Source organism: Ursus arctos, unplaced genomic scaffold (assembly GCF_023065955.2).
Source record: "Ursus arctos isolate Adak ecotype North America unplaced genomic scaffold, UrsArc2.0 scaffold_1, whole genome shotgun sequence".
Classification (NCBI taxonomy): domain Eukaryota; kingdom Metazoa; phylum Chordata; class Mammalia; order Carnivora; family Ursidae; genus Ursus; species Ursus arctos.
Genome location: NW_026622763.1, coordinates 67,820,217 through 67,844,916, shown reverse-complemented (window position 1 = coordinate 67,844,916; position 24,700 = coordinate 67,820,217). Strand labels below are relative to the sequence as shown.

General features: G+C 42.2%; 1 protein-coding gene across 6 annotated transcripts in view; it reads right to left on the bottom strand.

Annotated features, from left to right (window-relative positions):
* The window catches only part of MYO1B (myosin IB), a 174,747-nt gene that overhangs the window by 105,158 nt on the left and 44,889 nt on the right, over positions 1-24,700 (bottom strand). For all 6 annotated transcript variants that reach the window (XM_026492296.4, XM_048214435.2, XM_048214436.2 and 3 more), the window contains exon 3: positions 19,561-19,676. In XM_026492296.4, coding sequence (XP_026348081.2) covers positions 19,561-19,676 — 116 coding nt within the window. The remainder of the gene's footprint in view (positions 1-19,560; positions 19,677-24,700) is intronic.

Below are 24,700 nucleotides of genomic sequence, written 5' to 3'. Positions count from 1 at the left end.
ATTTTCTGCAGAGAAATTCTGAGAGGTGTTGTTCAAGATGACATTCTTTACATCCTCTGTCCCAGAAGAGAAATTTCTTTTAAATCTAACTGGTAAGGCGAACTTTACGTCTCCTGAGCAACTCAAGTGCTTTGATCTTGTTACAAAAATAATTTTGTAACTGATCGCATTCTCCTTTTGGTTTTGACTACCAGCAAATGAAAATCCAAGTTCAATAACCATACAGGACATCATGGTATTAACTTCTGCTTGGGTCTCATTTACTTTCTGTTTCCTTTACTGTGACTTTAAAAAAAGCTAGTCATTTTATATTATTGGCTATAAATTAGTAAGCTGTCTCCTGTCAATTTTCAATGTGGGGGGGGATATAATAACTAGCTGCCATCACATTCCGCACACATTTTTGAACTATAAAAAGACAAATAATGCAATTAGTGTAACTAAACTCCATGTAAACAGTAATAGCTCTTCTTTGGGTTTTGTCTGTTTGGTGGGGGGAGAGGATACACTGATGGATGGATGGATAAATAGGTAGATGACAGGCAGATAAATCTGCTTCAAAATATATGGGCCCTCTTATAAGCATAGCTAAGAAAGGCAATTTCTCAGAAATTTTTCATTTATTCACTTAAAACTCTGACATTCAAAACTATTCACAAGTCTTCAGTGTCAAGCAGAATAAATTATAGCAACACTGAGTCGAGAGAGAAACTTCGGAGAGCTTTTGCCCCGTCACATGTTATGGAAACGGGAATTCTGAATGCATGACTGCTGACATGGATTCTGAAGCTATTGAAATTATTTGCACATTCCTAGTTTTCTGTTTTACCCCCTAGTCCCTCACCCAACCACCTCAAACCTCCCAATTTTTCTGCAAAAATCCATTACTCTTCTCCTTTCTTGGCTACTTCTGAGAGGACTCTTGCCTTATATGCTTTTGTGGAGATACTAAAAAGGAAGCATAGGGTTATGAAAATGCATTGTTCCGGTCACTGAGATCTCCAATGTAAATAAGCCAACTCTCGGCCACCGATAACTCAAAAACAGTTAAGATTCATTTCTTGAGAGTCATCTCTAAAAAGGGAATTGGAAAATATTTGCTTTTTAATGCAAATAAGGCCTCTCAGTTACATCTCCAAGTTTCTAGAAGAGTCTCTGTCACAAATGCCCAGTTGACAATGAAGCTGGAAAAGGGCAAAACCAAGCTTCAAGTCTAGATTTGTAGTAATCTTTGATTAATCTAACGCAGACCATGACCTCTCGTTTAGAAACTCTACAGAATGAAATGTCCCCACATATGCCCCATTAACTATTCTAGAGAGCTAAGCAAACCTTTCATTCACTAATGTTAAAAAAAAATGTGTAATGATTTGTTTTCCTAAAATATACCATGCATTTCTCAAAAAAAGAGAATCGTATACCCATAGAATTTTACATTTGAAAGGAACCCTAGAATTAAATATTTCCCATTCATAAACTCTTTGTTCACATCCACAACTCAAACACCACAAATAATTGTACTGCCAGTGCAAGTTAATCTGTGAATATTTAGCTGTAATAGTCTCAATATATACTCAAATCTCATACTTGAATAACTTTATTATTTTCCATTCTCTACTATGAATATTTGAAGGAGTTGTTTCCTGGATTTTAAAATTTTATTATACTACTTGAAATTCCACCCCCTTCTCTTTCCCTTTTCTTGCAGCAGTCATTAAATATCAAGCTAAGACAAAGTCTTTACAATTTGGCTTCATCTCTTGATATGAATTCCTAGAACATGAGATATTTTTTCACATGTGATTAAGGCTTATTGGATCTAGGTAAATGATATCACAGACTGTCTGCCATGGGCCAGCCGCTGTTCTGGGCACTGGGAATACACTGAACATTCTACGGGGTGAGGTGCAGGGGGAAGGCAGGCAATAAAAAAAAATAAGTAAAGTACAGCTTGCTGGAAGGTGGTGAGGAGAGAACTAAAGCAGGCACAGAGAAGAGCAAGTGCTGGGACAGAGCAGAAAGGGGGAAAGGGGAGCAGGCTGTGACCCTTAGAAAGGGTACACTGTGGGGCGCCTGGGTGGCACGGCGGTTGGGCGTCTGCCTTCGGCTCAGGGCGTGATCCCGGCGTTGTGGGATCGAGCCCCACGTCAGGCTCCTCTGATATGAGCCTGCTTCTTCCTCTCCCACTTCCCCTGCTTGTGTTCCCTCTCTCGCTGGCTGTCTCTATCTCTGTCGAATAAATAAATAAAATCTTAAAAAAAAAAAAAAAGAAAGAAAGAAAAGAAAGGGTACACTGAGAAGGTGACATTTGAGCAAAGACTTGAAGGAGGTGAGGAAGAAGGACATGTGGAAATGACAGAGGCATACAGAGGTAGGTAGGTAGGTAGGTGACTGATAGCCCCACACACCCAGCAGTTGAGGGGTAGGGCATTCCAAACGGAGAGAACTCTAAGTACAAAGCTCCCAACATCCAAGTGTGCATCGGCTGAAGAGTTAAACAGAATCCTATTCGGATTATCCATGATACTTCAGGGCTCTATTGAATGCCTTCAAAGGGCTAGCTGACAATGATTTTTAACCACACCTTTGGGTACGCTGACCTACAAATATTAATAGTGACAATGAGCAGGATACTTAATTTGGCACTCTTGTACCATTCAAAGACAAGAGAAAACTTAGTCTATTCCCAAAAGGAGATACTGTATTGTAGGTAAAACACGATATGTACACATAAGATAACCCGCCTTTTAATAAATACATAGAGTTATATAAACTAAAGCTTGCTTTTTATACTCAACAAAACTATTTACAAAAACAGGGATATTTTTCCAGGTAAGAGGATACAAGAAGAGTATATAAAGGATATACTTCAAATATATTTGCAAGTACTTGATCAGGACCAAAATTAACAAGAGAATGACTGGTATAAATTTGGAAGTAAAATTCAGAAATAACATGTTATCTACATTATATAAGAGAAATTATATTGAGTGACATTATATTGGGGGTGAAGAGGTGGGTTTTGGTTTTCTCATCATGAAAATTAAGATTATTGCCTTAAAATTAAAATCTGTTGGTCAGCAATAATATTAAAATTCTTCTGTAATCATTTCTAAAATTTTAATACTTCTTCACCTTCCATCTTTGACTGTATCCATATTTGCAAAAAGAAATTAACTAAGTTGTCCTTAAGCATAGCTTAAACTCCCCATTTGTGGGGGAAATTCAGTTTTATTTATTCACCCCCCCATCTGGAAAGAGTTGATTCCAAAAAAATTAACATTGCACTGGCTTAAATTTCAAAGCTGGTTAGAACTATTTTGCCACAATTCCCAATAGATGAATACGTAAATTAATACAGACAAGGTCAGCATCAAATTTTCTAAAACTCCCAGTAAACATATTGGTTCAAGGAAAATCAATAATATGGGAGTTGCACCAAAAATAGATATATTGCCACAAATTATCAAAGCATTTAAACATATCAAATATTCATATATTAACTACTCCTGTAAACAAGAACAATGAAATGTGACACTGCTGAAAACCTTTGTTCTCAATAAACCAATAAGTGACTAGTTTCTATGCCGAACAGCAATGTGGGGAAAAAAAAAAAAGGAATAACAGAAACATGAAAAATGAGTGAAGAGTTTTACTTTTTTTAAAAAAATATTTTATTTATTTATTTATTTGAGAGGGAGAGAGAGCACGCACGAGTGGGGAGAAGGGACAAAGCTGAGGAGGGAGCCCCATGCCGGGCTCAGCACTGGATCCCAGGACCCCAAGATCATGACCTGAGCCAAAGCAGATGCTTAACCAACTGAGCCACCCAGGCACCCCGAACAGTTTTACTTTTATAATTTAAAATGCATTCACCTACACTGAGTGTAGAGATTACTTAAAAAATAAATAAAAATTAAAAATTAAAAAGAGAAAAAAATCTTTAATAAAATGTATTCAAATAAGATTAAAGTGGAAATGTGAAAACACACTGTAATTACAGTCATGACAAGGAAAAAAGATTTGAAAGTACTTTAAAAGGACCTGCTTTCTTTTCGAAATTATATTACTGACCGCGTGTTTAAATTCATGCAGAGGCATACTTCACATGGTACTGCGATTCCAGCAAACAGGAAGCCCTGGAACAGATTTACTAAATCCCAGCACCTATTCCCCTCCCCGGGCACAGGGGAAACATGTATTCCCCAGCTACCTCTGCAGTTAGGCTGAGCTCATGACCGTGCACTGACCAGAGAATAAGGCCTGGCCGTGCTCTCTCTTCACCTACCACAGCAAACCTAAAAGCCACGTGTTGCAGCTCTTACAACCACGAGACAGAAGCAGCTTGGATGTGTGTCACCACGTGGAGGAGAGCCTCTGAGGATATACATCTGGTCCTCATCAGACTGCACCATCGGTGAGAAACAAATCTTCGCGTGTCATGTGTTGAGATGTAAGGGTTTGTCATCCAAGCAGAACCCACCCTATTCAGCCTATAATTCTGATTTTCACTTGGACAGCCGGAAATGTTGTTAGCAACCAGCACAGAGTTGCTGCAGGTTAAAAATAAGTATTTCCTGGGGGCGCCTGGGTGACACAGCAGTTAAGTGTGTGCCTTCGGCTCAGGGCGTGATCCCGGCGTTATGGGATCAAGCCCCACATCAGGCTCCTCCTCTATGAGCCTGCTTCTTCCTCTCCCACTCCCCCTGCCTGTGTTCCCTCTCTCGCTGGCTGTCTCCATCTCTGTCAAATAAATAAGTAAAATCTTTAAAAAATAATAATAATAAGTATTTCCTGAGTACCTAACATGTACCGAACACTAGGCCTCCAAAGTGAGGTTTGGGCCCAGGGCATGCCCAAGATGAACCGCTGGAGTATGGATATAAAATATCGGAACTTCTATTTTTATGTCTTTATTCATCTTTTTCCCCTATACTTGTGTATGTTTTATAATGTACAGAGTACATTACTGTGGTACTACTTGAACTTAACTGTAAATAAGCAAACATACCTGATGGATTTTAAGACCACTCATCTTAAGGTAACAAAATGAGTATAATGTATAGTCTCTGTGCAAAAGATGCTTCCTCTTGCATAAATCCAACCCATAAATAGGAAACAATTAATGAAACATATAAGACAGCACACAATACCATGCCATATAATTGTGACATAATGCATGCTATGAAAAATATGCCTAGTTAGGGCCATGAAACGACCTTTTGGGAAGAAGCTTCAAAATGCAGGTGTACCGTTCCTACAGCTTAAAAGATGGGAAGGATGTGAAGATGTGAAGTGTGGAGTGAGGGTAACAAAATGCAAGGCCAGGGTGAACGGAGAGAAGGAGAAATGAAAGAAAGAGTGGAGCAGGCGAGAAGAAGCCAAGTGAAAGAGAGCTCACGACCAACTGGTCACCGGCTACAACTTGACTCCAACTCCACTTGTTCGTTTCCACAGCCAAATTTTTCACATAGGACTGATTTTAATTGTAAAAGTCCTATTCAAGATCCACACCAGATAGACGCAAACCCCGAAGAAAAGTTAAAGTCCCTACATATAAAAAAATGACAGGGATTTTCAAGTTTTCAGATTCATTTATGCCACTTTAACTGTGCCTGCAAGGCAAAGAATGGCATTCACTATCACAGACACAATACTATGATGGTGAAAATTACGTCACATTATGAAAAGGAAGCAAATATGCAGAGCATTATATAGTGTTTTCTGTTTGTTTTAGGAACAATGCCCAACAAACACCCGTACACATTTCCACACTTCCTCCTTCATTATAGGCGCGTTCCAGGTAATGAGTAACCAGAGGCCGATGACTCATCCGCATCACGTAGTCTTAAATAGCCCCACGTGTTCACTTTGTAAGTTATGTCTTAACATCTCGATACTTCAGGAACACTTTTAATACATTTCTGTGACCTCTGAGGGAATTTTGCCATTTTCAACGTCCTTCCTGGTTTTTATCCGTAATGTTATCCACATGAGCAAATTATGTATAAGCCTCTACTCTTAATAATGGCCAAGGTAATTATAGACAGAAGCGGCAGCAACGCCGCAGGACAGAATGGGAGGGAGGGTACATGAGTATGAGAATGTCTTCTGAAAGCAATCAAAGCAATCGTTTAAAAACCAGCAATACCTAAAGAAACATCCAAGAGCTCTTAGAGATGCATACTTCATGAAAATAGAATATGAAGTGGGAATGGACCCCTTTGATGGCGATCTCCGGTCTGAAGAAGGTAACCTAAAGCATATGCCTACATGCATTTCCCAAAGGAAACCAGCCAAATCCTCCTTCCCTCCAGGTGCTTTCTAATTTTTTGCTGTTGAGGTGGACTGAAGGAAAAAGATTAGTAGAAAATATATACATTCTAATTTATTCCTCTATCACTAATTTTTTTGTTTTTAGTTAGGCTAAGCCATCCATAAGGCTTAGGATGTTCCTAATGGAAGTGGATATAATTTCAGACCTCAAGCTGAACACCCGTGCATCCAGACACCGGCCACTATCTTAAGGGAAGGGCTTCGTATCCAAAGCAGTGTGCATCCTTTGCAGAAGTCAATAATGGCCCCAAATCAGTATATTGATCCTGACAGTATCACAGGTTCTTCCTCCTGAATAATCTGATTCATCACCAATAGCAACTAGAGGTTCTGCCATAAAACCTAATGAATTAACATCTGTTTCCACTTATAAGTCATTTCTACATGCAGTCATTCACCACTCATTCAGTAGAACATTGCATTTATACACATACATATTTAGGCATATTTAGCAAGTCTAAAAATTTTTCCAGTTGGTGACTGAAAATGCAAGATGATAATTTTTCCATACATATAAGCTTGTAATTTTAAGTGTCACCCTCACCTCAAACGCTCCTCCTATTACTCTGGAGTAACCTTCATAATCTTTCAATCCCCTCAAGAACCCAAGTAGACTGGTATCTGAATGTTTTATTTAGAAAATGAAAAAAAAGTTCTACATGGAGCTATCATCTCAACGCAAATGCCTGTCCCCCCTTCCTAAGATTCCTGGTTCACTGTGCCGTAGCCCAGACTGGCTTTTTGCTTCATCTTCTCCATAGCTGGTTCCTATACCACAGTCGCCACCTATTTCTAGAATTCCTTCCGAAAGACTCAACATAGGTGGTGCCTTCAGAATCCCTGAACCCACCAATTTTTCTGTACTTCCAACTTATTCTCTGTCGTTACAAATATGCTATTATATTAAAATGACCCATTTATGTAGCTATTCCTTCCTCCCTCAAACTAGCCTGGAAAATTCTTGAAGACAAAGACCATGTGTGTCTTTTACACACAGCTTCTGCACACAAATAGCAGGCCCCCAAATTCATTCATCCATCCACTCACCCAACAAATATTTACGGAGTGGCTGCTCTTTGCCAGGCATTATTCCAACTGCTGTGGATACATGGATATGCAAAATAAACAAAGCCCCTGCTCTCATGGAAATGGTATTCCAGTCCAGGAGACAAAGAATAAAGACATCCGTGAATGAACACCTAGAGAAATGTCAGATAAAGATTAACAAGGAAAAGTAAAATAGTCTAAGGGGACGATGCATGATTGGGGCAGGGTCTGCTATTTTACGCAGTGTCATCACTAACAATTACATTTCCTGGGGCGCCTGGGTGGCTCCGTCAGTTAAGTATGTGCCTTGGGCTCAGGTCATGATCCCAGGGTCCCGGGATCGAGCCCTGCAATGAGTTCCCGGCTCAGTGGCGAGCCTGCTTCTCCCTCTCCCTCTGCCCCTCCCCCTGCTTGTATGCTCTCTCTCTGCCAAATAAATAAAATCTTTTTTTTTTTTTTTGAAGACATTTCCTAACTGGACCGAGAGAACAAATCAGCCCCTCCACGGGAGAAGGGTAATGCAGTGCCTGGCATGTTAGAGGAGCAGCTGGGGGACCAACTGACTGCAGCAGGGACACGGGAGGCAATACATGCAGTCAGTTGGTCAGTGCCCACAGCAAGCGGGTCCCTGCAGGACACATGTGAGCCACTACAGGTTTCTGAGCAGCAAAGAAAAACAATATGATGGGCATCTGCAAGAAAAATCACTTTAGCCAGTAGCTGTAACATTTGTAGAGAAAGATGGGTGGGGGGGATGAGGTGTGGGAGGGGGAGACAGCAGTAGACCTGAGGCAAGGGGACCCGTTAGGTGGCTTCTCCAATTACTAAGCAACACAGGTTGGTGGCAATGGAGGTGGTAAGACTGGGTATATCAAAGGAGAGCCAACGCGACCTGATGATGGGTTGAACGTGGGGTGGGAGAGAAAAGAAAGACAGCGTGTGGCATGAGTAGCCAAAGATGGTGCTGCCACAGGCTGGGATGGGAACAAGGCGAGGGAGTGGGGCAGTGTGAAGTCTGGTTTGACACATACTGAACTTCCAGATGCCCCTTGGACACCCACGGAGATACTGAAGAGGTGAATGTAGCTGAACAGCTGGGAGCTCAGGGGAGAAGTCCTGCTAGAGACCTAATTCTGGGTGCAGCAGCACAGGGAGGGTATATAGAGCCCACTCGGGCTCCTGTAACTAATGCCTACAGAAGGGGAAAGTAAAGGCCCAGAACCAGGCCCTCAGACGCACCAACGTTCCGAGGTAGGAGAAGAGGCTCATCCAGGGGAGGCCAGAGACGGAGCAGCCAGCAGGCTGGGGGCAAACAGGAAGGTGTGGAGGCCAGAAGGCCAAATTCTATGAAAGGGTTTCAGGAAGGAACTGGTCATACTATCACATGTTACTGATAATTAAAGGAAGAGAAGGGTTCAAAATTGACAGTTGGATGTGACAACACGGAGGTCACAGGTGATCTTGTTGTTAAGTGAGGAGATAAAAGTCCAACAGGACAAGGGTATGCAATTTTTGTGGAGTTCTGTAATCGAGGGAAACAAATGATGTGCTAGCTAGGAGACACGGAGTCACAAGAAACAGTACAGCATGTATGTCAGTGGGAATGAAGAGGGAGAAGGAAGAGACGAGAATACAGTGGAGAAGGGAGATAATGGCAGAGTGAGATCCTTAAGGATTACAAGAAGGGCTGGATGGGATCCAGGGCCCATGTGGAGGGGGTGCCTAAGAGGGGAGCTGACAGTTGGGTCTTTAGGACACTCAGTGTTTATTGAATTGAACTGGTGAACTACCCTCAAGATAGTTCTTGGAAAAAGGAGGCCCACTAATTCCGGTTTCCAGGGCATCATACAGAAACCCCAACATTAACTTGGTTTCAGGAAGCTAACACTCAAGAATGAAGTACGCACATGTCCACATCTGTGGTGTAAGAAATGTATTTGGTCTTTGTGTCTGATTCCTAGCACAGAACTCTTGAAACCCCTCAGAATTTCCTGAGTAATAGGAATGTCTTTTGTTATTCATAACAAGAGCCTCTCACCCACACCTGAGTTTTTGTTAATGAGGTGAGTCATGGTGGGACCCCTGCTAGCTTCAGGATGCGGGCTGGTCACCAGAAAGACCAAAGGCAGGACTAAAGGATGGGAACTTTCAGTCCCATCTCCCCACCTCCAGGAAGGGAAGGAGGAGCTTCAGATTAGATTATAAAAAGTTCTGAACAAGGAGATTCAGGGAGCTGCTGGGTTGGTGAAAGGAGCGATGGGCTGGCAAGCCGGCGTGCCCAGGGAGGTCGTGGAGACTGTGCGCCCCTTGAGCCCCACACTTTGCCCTATGCGTTGCTTCCATTGGGCTGTTCCTGAGCTGTCGCCTTTATAATAAATCAACAGATGGAAAGAAAGTGTTTTCTGAATTCTAGGAGTCATTCTAGCAAATAACTGAACCTGAGCAAGATTGTGGAAACCCCCAAATTTGTAATCAGCTGGGTAGAAGTGTGGGGAGTGCCTGGGCACTCCACTCGCACCAGGCATCCAAAGCAGGGCTGGGTTGTAGGACCGAGCCCTTGACCTGGGGAATCTGCACTAATCTGGATAGCGTCGGACTTCAAGAGAATCATTAGACACCCAGTAAGTGTCAGAGAATTAGCTGGTATTAGAAAAAAACAAACATTTGGCGTCAGAAAATGCACAACATCTGCTGTTGGGCCATGGGGGTTGAAAACAAACAAGAGATAAGGGACATGGAAAACGAAGGCAGAAGTGAATGTCTCAGGGGCGCCTGGGTGGCACAGCGGTTAAGCGTCTGCCTTCGGCTCAGGGCGTGATCCCAGCGTTATGGGATCGAGCCCCACATCAGGCTCCTCCGCTGGGAGCCTGCTTCTTCCTCTCCCACTCCCCCTGCTTGTGTTCCCTCTCTCGCTGGCTGTCTCTAACTCTGTCAAATAAATAAATAAAATCTTAAAAAAAAAAAAAATTAAAAAAAAAAAAAGAAGTGAATGTCTCAATGTTGACATTTTAAGCAATCGGGTTTAAGGAATAAAAAAACAAGACTACAAAACCCCCCCAAAAAACCTGCACTCTTAGTAATATACACATGCAGGAGCACCTGGGAAGCTCAGTCAGTTGAGTATCTGACTCTTGATTTGGGCTCAGGTCATGATCATGGGGTCATGGGATGGAGCCCTGCATGAGGCTCTGCGCTTAGTGGGGAGTCGGCTTGAGGATTCTCTCTCCCTCTGCCCCTCCCCTCCCGTGTGCACACGTGTGCGTGCTCTCTCTCTCTCTCTCTCTAATAAATAAAGCTCAAAAATAAATTAATAAATAATCGAATAAATAATAGTATACACATCTACCCAAGGACCACGAATGCAAAAAACATAGGGGTGGGGGGTCAGCACAACACAGCGACGCTGGTCTACCTGCTTCCCAAATCGTCATCACCTGAAGAGGAAGTTCAGATCGAAGCAACACAGAGCCAGCAAGTTAAGGGGCCTGGACAACTGGACAGAAACAAATGATGACCTTAAAAATAAAACAGCTACTCTGTGAATCCATGCACTAATGAGGCATTCGAATTTTACCTAAAACCTTTCCGAAGCACGTTTATAAAAGCAGTAACTGTGAGTGACTGAATCCAATTTGGGGAACGTGCACCTAGATACACATCCTCTTCCCTAAGTCCACACGGGCCACTCTGCCCCCACACCGGGAATTGCGGACATGGGAGCGGCGGAGAGGAAGCCCCCCATTCTCCAGAGCACCCGTCACCATCCACAACATCCTTTACTTTATTTGCTTCTCTTGCTTTCTGTCTCTCTCCCTTCTAGAACAGAAGCCCCACGGGGCTGAGACTTAGCGCAGCACCCGAAGAACCACCACTTGGCACACGGCAGGCACTCGAGTAGCAAATATTGAACGACGGAATCAACACTGCTTCCTCCGATGGCACGATTATTTCCTGGGTCTAAAATCCTATTCCTTATCTATACGGCAAATTAATCATACAAGACTCCCACTGTCCCATCTTCTAGCTCTTCACGCAGGGCTGCACACCCTTCCCGGACACTCCAAGCACCTTAGCCACCAGGGACCCAAACTCAGACACCTCTGGGAATGCAAGGGGCACTATCAATAATTATGCAATTCAACAGGAATGCCATGTGCTCTTTGTACATCTCCCACATTTTTTTTAATAAGTTATTTTTTTTTTCCTAAAGAGAGAGAGCAGGGGGAGAGGTAGAGAGAGAGGAAGAGAATCTTTTTTTTTAAGATTTTATTTAGATTAAGATTTATTTGAGAGAGACAGACAGTGAGTGAGAGCGAGCGCACAAGCTGGGGGGAGAGGCAAAGGGAGAGGGAGATGCAGGGCTTGGTCCCAGGACCCTGGGATCATGACCTGAGCCGAAGGCAGACCCTTAACTAACCAAGCCACCCAGACGCCCCGGGAGAGAGAGAATCTTAAGCAGGCTCCATGCTCAGCATGGAGCCCGATATGGGACTCAATCTCACAACCCTGAGATCGTGACCTCAGCTAAAATAAAGTCAGGTGTTCAACCGACTGAGCCACCCAGGCACCCCACTATATCTCCCACCTTTCTCGTGGAAGTTCTCTCCCTCCTGCAGTTATTTACTGGTCTCTCTCCCATAGTAGGCTGTGAATCCTTAAGGACAAATTCGTCTTTGTATCCACAGCACCTCACACATATTGTAGACGCTTAATAAAGCTGATTGAATGAGTAAAGAATCACTCCATGTAGGGATCTGGGATTCCTGAGACAGGCTGGAGCTGGGAAGGAAGCACATCTTGGACAACACGGGCAGCATCAAGTCCCTGCCGGGGCTGGCACACCTAGGCCTGTTCCCCTTTGTATGGATTTCTGTCCCAGGACAGCCCCAGGACACAGTCTTGCTTCTCCAGTCTCCTAAGTCTGGGACCCTACACACTTTACTCTGTTTGCTCTGGAACTCTTGTTTCCATTATCTCTGGCTTTGTTAACTGCCCCAGACTGGATCAGGACTAGTATTTGCTGATCCCTGTTCAGACAAACACCCACACGGCTCCCTCTGCCCTAGCTACCCTGTCCTATTGCCAAACAAGTTCCAGCAACAGACCTTGGCCATGCTTCTTATTTCAACAACAAAGGGGGTGCCCCTGGCCACCAACCCTAAATATACCCTCGCTAGATAGGGCTCCCCACATGGGTTCCAACTATAGTTCTCTCTGTTGGGGATGAAGCGTTAGATAAATCATTTTCAGGGCTGAGGCCTCAGTGCCATTCCTTTGGATGAAATGGATCTCTTCTAGGATGTTGTAGAATTTCTCAGGGCCTGTCAAAGACCTGTAACATTCTGGCAGGAAGAAAGTTTTTTAGCTGAGAACCAAACTTTTCCCTTTAAGATGGTATCACTGAAATAACTATGTATGCTGGTATGAATATGTGCTTGGCATTGCAAACAGACTTTTCAAAATAAACTTCCAAGTCTGAGATGTGCATTTTGTGAGAAGGGATATAAATTCTCATTAGGGATCTAGAAATTAGGAATCTGAGCCTTCTCAGACACACAGAAACACTTTTCATTAATGAATGGATTCTTTTTTTTTTTTTTAAGATTTTTTAATTTATTTGTCAGAAACAGAGTGAGCGCAAGGACGGGGAGCAGCAGGCAGAGGGAGAAGTAGGCTCCCTGCTGACCAAGGAGCCCGATGCGGAGCTCGATTCTAGAACCAGAGGATCACGACCTGAGCCGAAGGCAGACGACTGACTGACTGAGCCACACAGGTGCCCCTGAATGTACTCTTACATCACAATGATCTTCGTGATAAAAACATTATGGTGGCAAAGAACCAATCTTCCAACTTGAGTTCAAAACGGTTGGTAATCTGAAAGAAAAATTAGCTGAGGTGTCTTTCTGCCAAGAGTACACATCCAGTAAAACGATAAAATGAGAATAAAAGCTTGAGAGTCAAAGGCAGTAAGTTCAGTACAAGGAGCTTTATAAAAGCTGGACATGCGCTAGGCCCACAAATGTTTCTTCTCCCCGCAGCCTTGGGAGGCCTTCAATTTAATGGCTGCCCCTGACCGTCATATCGCCGCTGCACAGCTACAATCCAGCTCTCTACTACTGTTACTCCTCTCATAGTCTCTCTAAATCAAGAAGTCTTCTAGTCCGTGATTGTCCAGAATCAAACAAACACCTGCCAAGACTGAAAGCAAACAGGGGGACTGCCTTCTGCTTATTTTGACTCATGAGTCATGCAGAAAGATGAAAGGCAATTTCAACTCTTTTCAAGACAGTGTCATTCCAATAGGAAATGTTAGCTTACGGAGTCTACACCGGAACTCATGACAGAGTGTGGACTCTGTCCCGCACAAGCCACTCGTAAGGTCAGAGGCCTACACAGTTGCAAAACCTTGCAGACCACAACCTATCAGCTCCTGACTCAAACCACACGAGAGAACAGGGATCAATGGTGCTTTCAAAGATCACTAATGACGTTCATTTTGTCTTCCACAAAAGCTTCCCTCCCTTTACTCTATCCTTTTCCCTCCGAACTGATGGTTGGAACAATCTTGGTTTCTGTATACTTAAGTTAGAAGAAGACAGTGTCTCTATCACGAAAACAGGAATTTTATCTGCTTTGTTCACAACCCCATCCCAGTGCCTGACAGACAGCCTGGAACATGGTGCGTGCTCGATAAATATTTGCTCAGTAAATGAGTAACTTTTCTAAAGCAGGGAGCAGAAAGAACACTAGGTGGGAAAGCACAAAATGGATTCTGCAAGTGAGTTTTGGAGAGGTACAGTATCAATGAGAGGCTCAGTTATTCCAAAAACTGAAATGAGAGAAATAATACAAAGGTCTCAGCAACATGATGTCACATCAACTAACTTTGTCTCTCACCGTTTCTCCTTAAGAAAGAACTTCCACACTCTTTTATACAAACAACCTCTATGAGAATTCAGGGTCAAACTGTCGTTAAGAGTCCTTAAAATAAATACAATTTTATTCACAGAATTCCAACTCTGCTGTTGGATCAGTATCAGAAAAATACTGATATCCTAAAAGGGAGAACATCTGGATCTTCTGTCCTGGACCTTTATTCTAAGCTCTGGACACCCACAGCAGTAGTACATTTTGAGATACAGCCAGAAATATTCTTTATAACATTTATCGGTTTACCGTGGAGTAAAATGATAACAGACGTAACAAAGACATAAAACACACAAGCCTTCCAGCAACATCACTCTATGGGTAATGGCATGTGGTCCTGCAAATCAATCTGGCCCAGAATTGGGGCACAAAATTTCCCTAGTGACAGAGGGCTCATGTCTGGACCACTGACATGAGCCCTCTCCAAATCCTCCCGTTAATTACTTTCTCATTTTTAGGTGAGAATAACAAAATTTTTCAAAGCCTTAAGCCATTTTCCTCAGTTTTTAAACTTTGTTACAGGGTTTTTCATTTACTAAGAGGGAAAGACTACTTGCTTCAAATACTGCTCGTAGTGCCTAATGTAAACATGGCTACCACATTATATCCTAAGCTAAGGACATATTTCAGCTTGCTCTTGGGCTGTGACCACCAGGAGGGGATGCTGGCAGGGGTTACAACACTCTCTTCTGCTATGTTGCCATGTCCCCTTGGCTAGACACTTCCCCAGACAGTAAAAGTGCTCTAGAACATGAATAAATGGACCCTGAACACTCAGGATTGAGGAGCACCATAAAAATAGTATTAAGTATTAGCTTATGTTTTATATAAGAATGAGAAGAAATTCTCATTATACTCCATGAAATTTTGAATAAAATTGTAAATATCCTACTAAGAATGGTTTGATTTCACTGACCTGCCAGAGATGAGATAATACAGGTAAAATGAAATGAAAAATGATTTAAAACCCCTTTTGCTCTACAGTCACTGAGCTCTTGAGAGAAAAGCAATGAAAGCCACAGACGTAGGCAGGGAAAGGATCCTGACCTATAGAAGCTTCCATCTCATTAAAGAGGATGACACAGAAACGCAACGAGGGGTTCCGGTGACTCAGAGGCAGAAGTCACTTGTGCACTGGGCTTTCAGACAGCCCCGAGGAGACTGGCAAGGTTTTAACAGTACAGATGGGGTGTGCAGTAGGAATGGAAAGAAGACGTAAAAGGCTTGGACTCAAAAGGAGGTTCCATGAAGGAGCTTGCTGGCGTGTGGGCCTGGAGAGGGGAGCTGAGGCTGGACCGCGCAGAGCTTGAACACCAAGCCAGGAAACTTGGAGTTCACTCAAAGTAACAGGGAGCCCATGAAGGTTTCTGGGAAGGGAAGTAGCATGCTCTGATTTTAGGAAGATCCACAGGATAATAATAAGCCAAATCTAGTACTGCAAGGCCAAAAGCAATCACCCAACAAAAGGCCAGTGGATTTGATAAATAAAATATCAGGTGGATTGTCATGGTGCTATTCTAACTGAGTGGAGGGAAACTAAATAGTCTAATTATTTTCCTCATCTCTTCATCTCTCCCCTATCATTCTTTCCTGTCTATGTAGTTGGGTATTCATTCTCCATGAATACAGTTCTTGAGTTGTCTGAAGGGACTAAGTCCTCGCTGGGATACATAAAAAAAAATTCCTAATGTGCAAAGAACCTTAGAATCACACTGGAAAGGCACTCTTTACACAATGAGAAAGGCAAACGGTGTCATCTATGCTGCCCCGTGGAGCCCTCCTTTCTCTGGACATGACACCCAGTGATACCACACTCAAGGTGTGGCTCCGAACGTAGAGGGGGAGGAGTTCAGAGAAGAGAGCAGGAGAAGAGGTAGGACAACAGAAAATACCTTTGAAAAGGAATATAGGTACAAAACCACTGTTTATTTTCATCTTACTCATTTATACACATCCACTATCTCAAAGTCACGTACTTACATGAAATTTAAATATTTTTTCGATTATCTGAAATTTAAAGAAAGATAATTTCTGGACACCTTCAAAAATACGTGAGCTATAAGGGAAGTACCTGGATGTTTCCGAAGACTAACAGTCAACACTAGGTCAAATTAAATTCCAAATGTCATCTGGGGTAAACTAATTGGCAAAATTTTCAAACTGTACTTGTAGTCTGAGCAGCTCTTTAAATTTTTTATTTAAATTTGGACCAAGTTCTTGAAAGAGTTATGGTTGGAATACATCAAAAGCCTAAAGTCACTTTATCTTATACTGCATAGTTCCTATTTGAGAATGTCGGACTAGGTTTTAGTAGGAAACCTAGCTAGCGCTGACCCTATTTCAGACGGTATCAAAGTTGGACATTCACAAAGAATGATGCAGGAAAAATGCTTTAAAGGAAGTGGAGGGGCACCTGGGTGGTACAGTCGGTTAAGCCTCGGACCCTTGTTTTCGGCGTAGGTGGGGATTTCAGGGTCATGAGACCCAGCAACGGGTTAATGCTCAGCACAGAGTCTGCTTGAGAGTCTCCCTCCCTGTCCTTCTGCCCTTCTGCTCATGCTCTCACTCTCTCTCCCTCTCAAATAAACAAAAAATCTTTGAAAGATAAAAAAATAAAGGAAGTGGAAAATGCCCCACCATGGAGGAGAAACTGGTAAGGAAGGGCAGGTCCGGATGCTCTCAATGCGTCCCATACTTCTCATTATGACAATAATTCACTTATCCCTGTTAATAGCAGCTGCTCTCCTTTACTACAGGGCTGCGGCCCATTCCATACTAAGCACCTGACATCTAAATATCTACTAGATATTTACCCCTCACAAAAATCCTAGGAGTTAATCATTATTTTTCCACTGAATAGAGCAAATTGCTTAATTTCTGAGTTGAAGTTTTTTTCAAGTAATTTGCTCAAGATTACACAGCTTGACAGTGGAAGAGCTGGGGCTCGAGCCCAAATCCTGTTCAATAAATTCTTAGCGCTTAACTTACTTTGAGGTGCTAATAACCTTATGGTGAGCTGGCATGGCAGGTAGGCTGACATGAATCAAAAAACCCCATAAAGCAATGTTAAACTATAACTGTGACAAGGGCAATGGATCTGACCTTGACCAGGTGGGGAATGGGGGGTGGTGGGAGGAGGGACAGTTCTTCCCTGAGGAGGTCTAAGGCAATCTGAGAACTAAGAGAAGAACAGGAGTTGCCGTGGGGAAAAGGGAGAGAAAAGCATTCCAGGCAGGAGGCACAGAATGTGCAAATATGACCAGGTGGGAAGGAGTGTGGTGAGGACTTAAAAAACAAAGCGAGATGGGAAGGCGGGTGTGACACCAATCTGGCAAATTCAGATTCATTAGGTAAACTCGGACCTTGCACGCCACTCCATGCACAGTGTTTCATAGACCATGGTAAAAAGTTTTTGTCACCTAACTCAATTCAATAAACATTTACCGAGTTAAAAAAAAAAAAAGATTTTGTCTTTAGTCTAAGCACACTGGATATTTATCTTATAGCTGATCGTAGCTGTTTTCCTTGGGAAGTAAGGGGGGTAAACGAGAGTAGCAGTGCCACACAGGCTCTTAGAAATCTTTCAGGGGCAGGGATAAAAATGGATATCACAGAGCATGAACTTCTGTGTTCTAGAATAGACATCCAAGCTGGAGATTAAAGCTGCAAATGGAAGAATGACACGCTGCCTCTGGAAATAAACTGAGGCACAGCTAAGGTTACCTTGGAGGGCCTGGGGTGTGGATGGAGGTACACAGCAAGAAGCCCTACCAAGAAAATGGCAGAACCCATTTCTAGCTGAGAGGCAGAGCTGATGACCGTTTTCACAGCCCAGCTCCCCATCCATGAGCTGTGTGGCTTTGGGAAAATTTCCCCATTTGTAATAATACCTACACCTCAGACTTATTTTGAGAATAAAATGAGTTATCACATATGTAAGTACTCAATAAATACAAACCATTATTATATTATGAAGACTACTTGCAGCAAAGATCATGATTTGCTATAAGCAGTTAAGGAAAGGAAAATATTGGTAAATATACATCTAAGACAACTTATTCTCAAACTTGCATGTATATAAGAATCACCTGGAAAATGGGAAAAACATAGATTCCTGGCTTATTAGAGGTAAGGCCTAGGAAACTAGATATTTCACAAGCTCCCGGGGGGTTCTAACACCCCTGATCCAAGCATCTTACTTTGGGAAGCATGGTATCAAGGCCTAGAATTTAAAACAAATATCCAGTCATCAAATAAAGTATTTCATTACAGGGACTTAACTACAGGGATAACTTTATAAAACAAATTTCAAGATTTTATTTTTCTCTAGGCAAAATGAAACAACATGACTTGCAAAATCTAGATGAAAACAGAATAATGAGAATCCACTAGACTGACAAAATATCCAGTATTTAATTTTTAACAACCATTTTCAGGAATTACTTAAGTTTTTAGTTCCAAACAGTCCAAAAATGTCAGTGTGTGTTATATTATCAAGAGAAACATCGAATACATCTATATATATTCTTTAATTATTAGATTTTATTTTCTATCAAAAGTTATAGAGCTCATAGCTCATCTTCAACCAGAGAGAGAAAATTCTTTTCTGCTAGACCGCAACTAACACTCTACACGCTCTCTCACTTTAGTTCAGAGTTCTTCAACCTTGGCGCTATGTAATTATCGTAGATTGTTATTTACAGGAACTCTTTACACTAACACGTGACCTTCAGAAAAATCAAACAAGTGACTAGCTTCAGGGAAGGTGAAATCACCGGCCTAATATACACATCTGGTGAACAATGTCAGTGTCTGTGAAGATTATAAACTGAAGGTATTATTTATTCCTTTTGCTCAAAAACCATTACACAACCCAACACTTGGGATCTATCTTGATCCAACCCACGAAAATGCTGCTTGGGCTCTTTAAAAGAATAAACAATGTACATTCTTGTTTTATTTGCAAAAATAATTAGCAGCAGCTGCTACTCACACACAATTTGTAACAGAACATATTTTACATACTGAACCCAAATATTTCAGAACTTAAAGAGCCTGACGCCAAATGAAGTATTCTGCCTTTTTTGAAATTTAAAATAAGGCATAACAATTAACTTTCACATTCCTTCATCTAATTTTAAAAAATGACGAAAACATTTTCCCGAGACTCAAAGGAAACAGCTGGACACATCTGTCAACCCCACATCTCTGCAGGGAAAGAGAAACTTAATGCTTTAATCCTGTACTTACATGTGAGGGCTCAGTTCATAAAAATTTCTATTCCTGTAATCTTCTACTTTCTCCGGTGAATAAATGGGCAAGGACCGGTATGGGTTAACAGATATAACCACACTTCCAATGTACGTCTGCAAAAGAAAGAGCAAAAAATATCCTCCTTATTACACAGGATGTGTTTTAACATCTTAAATCTCAGTGTTTCATGATCTCATCCTTTTAAAAACAAAACTAGTTCTACTGCTTGACCATTCATACTTTTCAAGAACACTTAATATCTCCAAAGACAGATGGTCAATAATGTTTATTCATGTTGCTGATAAATGGAAGGCACAGATTTATACACTGAAAATACCTTTCAAAATAAATCTCTAGATTAATTTATGATCTTGGATAAGAGTTCTCCACAGTCCTGTCACACTTGCCAAGAGTTTTGTCACCAACCACAGCTAATTTTGAGCAACAGCTATGCTTTCCCTTATTCCGGTTAGAACTGGTGTCTCCTTCCCTCATCTTTATCCTGCCATTTCAGCCCACTGTAACCCAGAGCCTCCCTCCGCCTGAACCACATCCATACCTATCAACTAGGGCCTTTACGTGGGGACTGGCCTTACCCCAGCCTGTCAACCTCTCCAGTGGGCTCAGACAACATACGGCTCCATATGAAAGCCATGGTTATCCCTTGGGCATTCAAACAACATAATCTCATATTCTATCTAACATACTGTAACATCAGAATTAAATGTACTTTCCAAAGGAGAGTACATTTAATGTCAAATTTAAATTCAACGTGGAATGTAAATGTACTTTTGGAGGGATCGATATCGTATTTTAGCAGACACGAACCCCCTCACACCACAATCCCGAACGCTATTAATCTTCTCTTTCATTTTGATGTGGATTCCCGGCAGCCAGAGTAGTCTGGTTCAGTTCATTCCGTACAAAGACTAGCACCAGGCCATGAGCAAAAGTCACGTAACTGGAACTCATTTTAGTGGCTTCATTTTTCCTTTCAGTTTCAACATCATGGGGGGGGGAGACATGAACAAAAATATGTAGGTGATAAAAATGTTCTTAAGAAAGAGGTGAAAGAAAAAAAGAAGGGAAAAAAGTCAGCCCTAACTTCTCCACCTTTCCAGCGTCACGTAACAAAAAGTGGCATTTTTAGAGCAACAAATTTTTCCCATATTGCCACCACAGGATTCAAGATAGTCAGATCCTTCTAGAAAATTAAACAGAATAGAGAACAGAACAGTATGAGTGTTCTGATTTATTTTTTTTTAACATAGGTCACAATTATTTTAATTACAAAAGACTTCCCCCCCCAACCCAGAAAACTGAACAGGTCATTTCTACACATAATTTTTCATCCTGTCAAGCACAGACAAGACCACTGTTGTGAAAGAAAACTCTGTTCCCACACAAATTTCTACATTTATTTCTGACATTCATTTCTGACATTCTATCACTAGGACCAATTAATCTGGCCTGACGCGAGATGATTCTAAGTTCCCTAACTTTCTGCATTTTCGAAAAGGTTTCTTCACACTCCAGCCTACCTGGGCAAGTAGGTGAGAAATGCTGGAGTAATGGTCTCAATCGCTTCTAACTAATGTACTAGAATTAGCTACACTCGTAGTTATGAAAATGCAATGGCTGGTTATTCTTTTAATATCTGTTGATTAAAAGATCGGCCTTCTTCAGTAGAAAAGTACATGACTCTCCTCTTCTAGTTATTTCTAGAACACAATAATTGAAACAGATATTTGCTGTTGGCAGAGAAACCAATGGTCAAGTTGCTCTTTGAAACCAAACTTCACAGTGGCTAAATTCTTGATAAAAATCTGCCTCTGTAGCATTCTGACATATAGAACAACTCTGCTGCCTCAAACCCAAAATCAAAAGCCACACAACTGAGTTATAAGTTTCTCTTTGTTACTTGTGACTTTTATACACACTGAATTATGTGTGCTTCCCCCCCCAGCTCTTCCCCTACCACCTCGAAAAAGCCTGACCCATTAATGATGCCCCGTAAATATTTGTTAACTGAATGATTTGTATAGTGCTAGTTTGTCACTAAGAAAGTGACTCTCATATAATTATTCTTCTGTTGAAATAGAATAGCAAGTACACTGCATAGAGTGCCGAATATTTTATGAAACCTATATGCCACGTGTGGCCACCGAACAAATCTTTACACTATAGCCTTTCCCCTCAGGTTCCTCCTGTGGGATATTGTTTGCAAAGATGGCTAGAACAATTCCTTCCATCCCTGCAGGCATACCCCCTTGAAATGTGACTTTGTCACTCTTTCTATCGAGAGACACGTTATTCCTCCAGCCCTTCAATTTGGACTTGCCCATGTGACTTGATTGTCAAATGTCCAATGGGACATTATAAGATGAAACATAAGCAGAGGCTTGAAAAGTACCTGCATAGGATGAACCCCGTTTTGATGGCTGTGGCTGGAAGCCGTGATGTAAATAAGCCTGAGCCACACGGATGGCTGAGGTGCCCTGAGCTGCAGAGCCTGACACCCAGCTGCGAGTGAAGCCATTCTAAGCCGTCCAGCCCCAGTGAGGCCCCCAGATGCCTGAAGTCAGAGACCAGCAGAAGACACACCGAGCTAAAGTCTGCCTAAATTGCTATCCCAGAGAACTGGGCACAAATAAATGGTTGTTGTTTTAGGCCACTAAGTTGGGGAGCTGGTTTGTTACCCAGCAACAATTACTGGTACACCAGCACAGCTCAAAACGAATCGGAAGAGGGGCCAAGCAGGACAAGCTTTATCAATCTAAGTAAGGAAACCGTAAAAGAAACTGCACTCTCTCTCCATTCTACGTTATGTATATGTTTCCGATACGTATCCTCTAATCTTGAATTCCTAACTAGGTTTGTCCTCTACCATGACGCCTGCCCTTGCTGTTTACGGGTTTCTTCCTTGAAGGGTCTATGTGCATTCATCAGAGATTTAAATATTCCCTCACTGTGTCAACAGAATAATCAAACGCTCAATCATAGTCTTCCTTTCTCTGAAACACGGAAGACTTCCTGAGAGCGGCTGACTGGGGGGGGCTACCATGCAACTCTGGCCGTAGGCAGCTTTCCACCCGACATTCAGGTAACTGCAGTACCAGATTACACCTCCTTCTTGCGGATCAGAACCACAGAGAGCAGAGAGAGTTCATGTTTACATCAATTAACATTTGGACTTACAAAGGATAATATATCATTATTTTTTTAATAAGCAACTGTATATTATTTAAAGTGGGTATCTTCTTATTGGGCCATGCTCTAAAAAGAACTATACACTAACTCATTTAGCAACCACTGGCATTAAGAGGTTGAAGATAAGACACAGAGTTTCTTAAAGTCAAGTATGTACGTGAAAGGGCTGGGTGTCTCCACTTTATTCTGAATCTGCTAAGGAGAAAAAAAGAAAAAAAAAAAGAAAAGCTTACAAATCTTTATAAAGATTTATAAAGTGAGCAGCAAACAGTATTTATCCCCTACACGCCAGGGTTCCACTCACTTACTTGACTGGTAATAAGAGGCGGGTGTATCCTGTGTGCAGGATACCCCACTACTCTGGAGCTCGGATAGTGCCCGTACCAGCGGCGCTCACAAAAAGGCCTCCTGTGGCTCGGTCCATTTCCCAGCAGACCACCACTTCTATGGCTGCACTCACACCTCAACCTTGTCCCTGTCCCCAAAGAACCCAGAGAAAATCCTACCGGAATCCAGAAGATGTTCTCCCGTTAAGTGAATTACACTGAAAGGGACTCCTTCCCCGTAACCGCCAAGACCATCTATCAATTAGGTTCTAGCTACCTTCTCCAACAGAGACAAGCCCAGCTCTCATTTCCCCCGTATGTATGTATTTGCTCAATCAATGTACTTATTTACTCAATATAACCAATCTCCTAACCATCTCAGCCACTTCCTAGCTCACCACCTCCATGTTCCCAGCCCTTGGCACCCCCAAGTACTCAGGCCTATGCACACCACCACTACGACACTGGAGAGCCCCCTTTAGTCCCACTGCCCTGTGGGACCAGCCTCTGACATCTAGGAAGGAAAAAGGAAGGGGAGGGGAAGGGGGAGAGGAAGGCAGGGGGAAGGAAGCTGGGGAAGGGAACAAGGAAGAAAAAAGGGAAGAGAGAGAGGAAAAGCTCTAACTTTTTATAAATGGCAGATTCGATTAGCAGCTTTATCTTTCATCTCTCAAGGGCAGACATTAAATGAAGAATGTACAAACATTCCTAAGTCAAAACAATCTCCGTCTTCATATTTCAGATATCTGTAGCATTCCAGAACAGATGTCTTGTGAATAACCAAATAATACTCAAGTATTTCTATTGTGATCACAGTGAAAGCTGAAGCCCTTTCTGGAGGACCTGCATCCAGCAATCAGAACCCAGAAGAGGCCCCTGATACATGTAACCCAAAGACCAGGCATTCGCATCTTTTAAAGTCTCCCCAGTCGTGGCTCAGTCGATTAAGTGTCTGCCTTTGACTCAGGTCATGATCCCAGGGTCCTACGACCAAGCGTGTGTTGGGTTCCCCGCTCAGCGGAGTGTCTGCTTGTCCCTCTCCCTCTGTCCTTCCCCCCACCCTTGGGCCCCGGCTTGTGCTTTCTCTTGCTATCTCTCTGTCAAATAAATAAATACATTTTTTTAAGTCTCCCCAGATAAAGTCATGTGTAACCACAGGTGAAAACCACCGCTTGTGGTCTTAACCTTTAGGACCCAGAGAACCGTGTTTTACTCTCAATGGCAGCAGCTATGACAGTGTCACTGTCTTCTATCTTACTTTCCTCTTTAAATATTCCCATGGAATCAATTCAGTAAACATTTCAAAAAGGAGAGAAAATCTTTCTGGCCTCACTTCCTTTCATTTTAGCCACATTTCTAAGAAACTCGGCACACTACACAGAAACACCAGCAACACCTCTCAACTGGGGCCGTTCTGTAGCAGTATATTTCTAACGTTTAACTATGACTCATTGTAAGAAATAAATTTTCATCACAACAAAGTATGTGTGAGTGTATATTTACATACACATACACACATATGTATGAAACAAAACTTCCACAAAACCCGAAATACTCTTACCGTATGTGATACATTGATAGTCATTTGTTCAATTCTATTC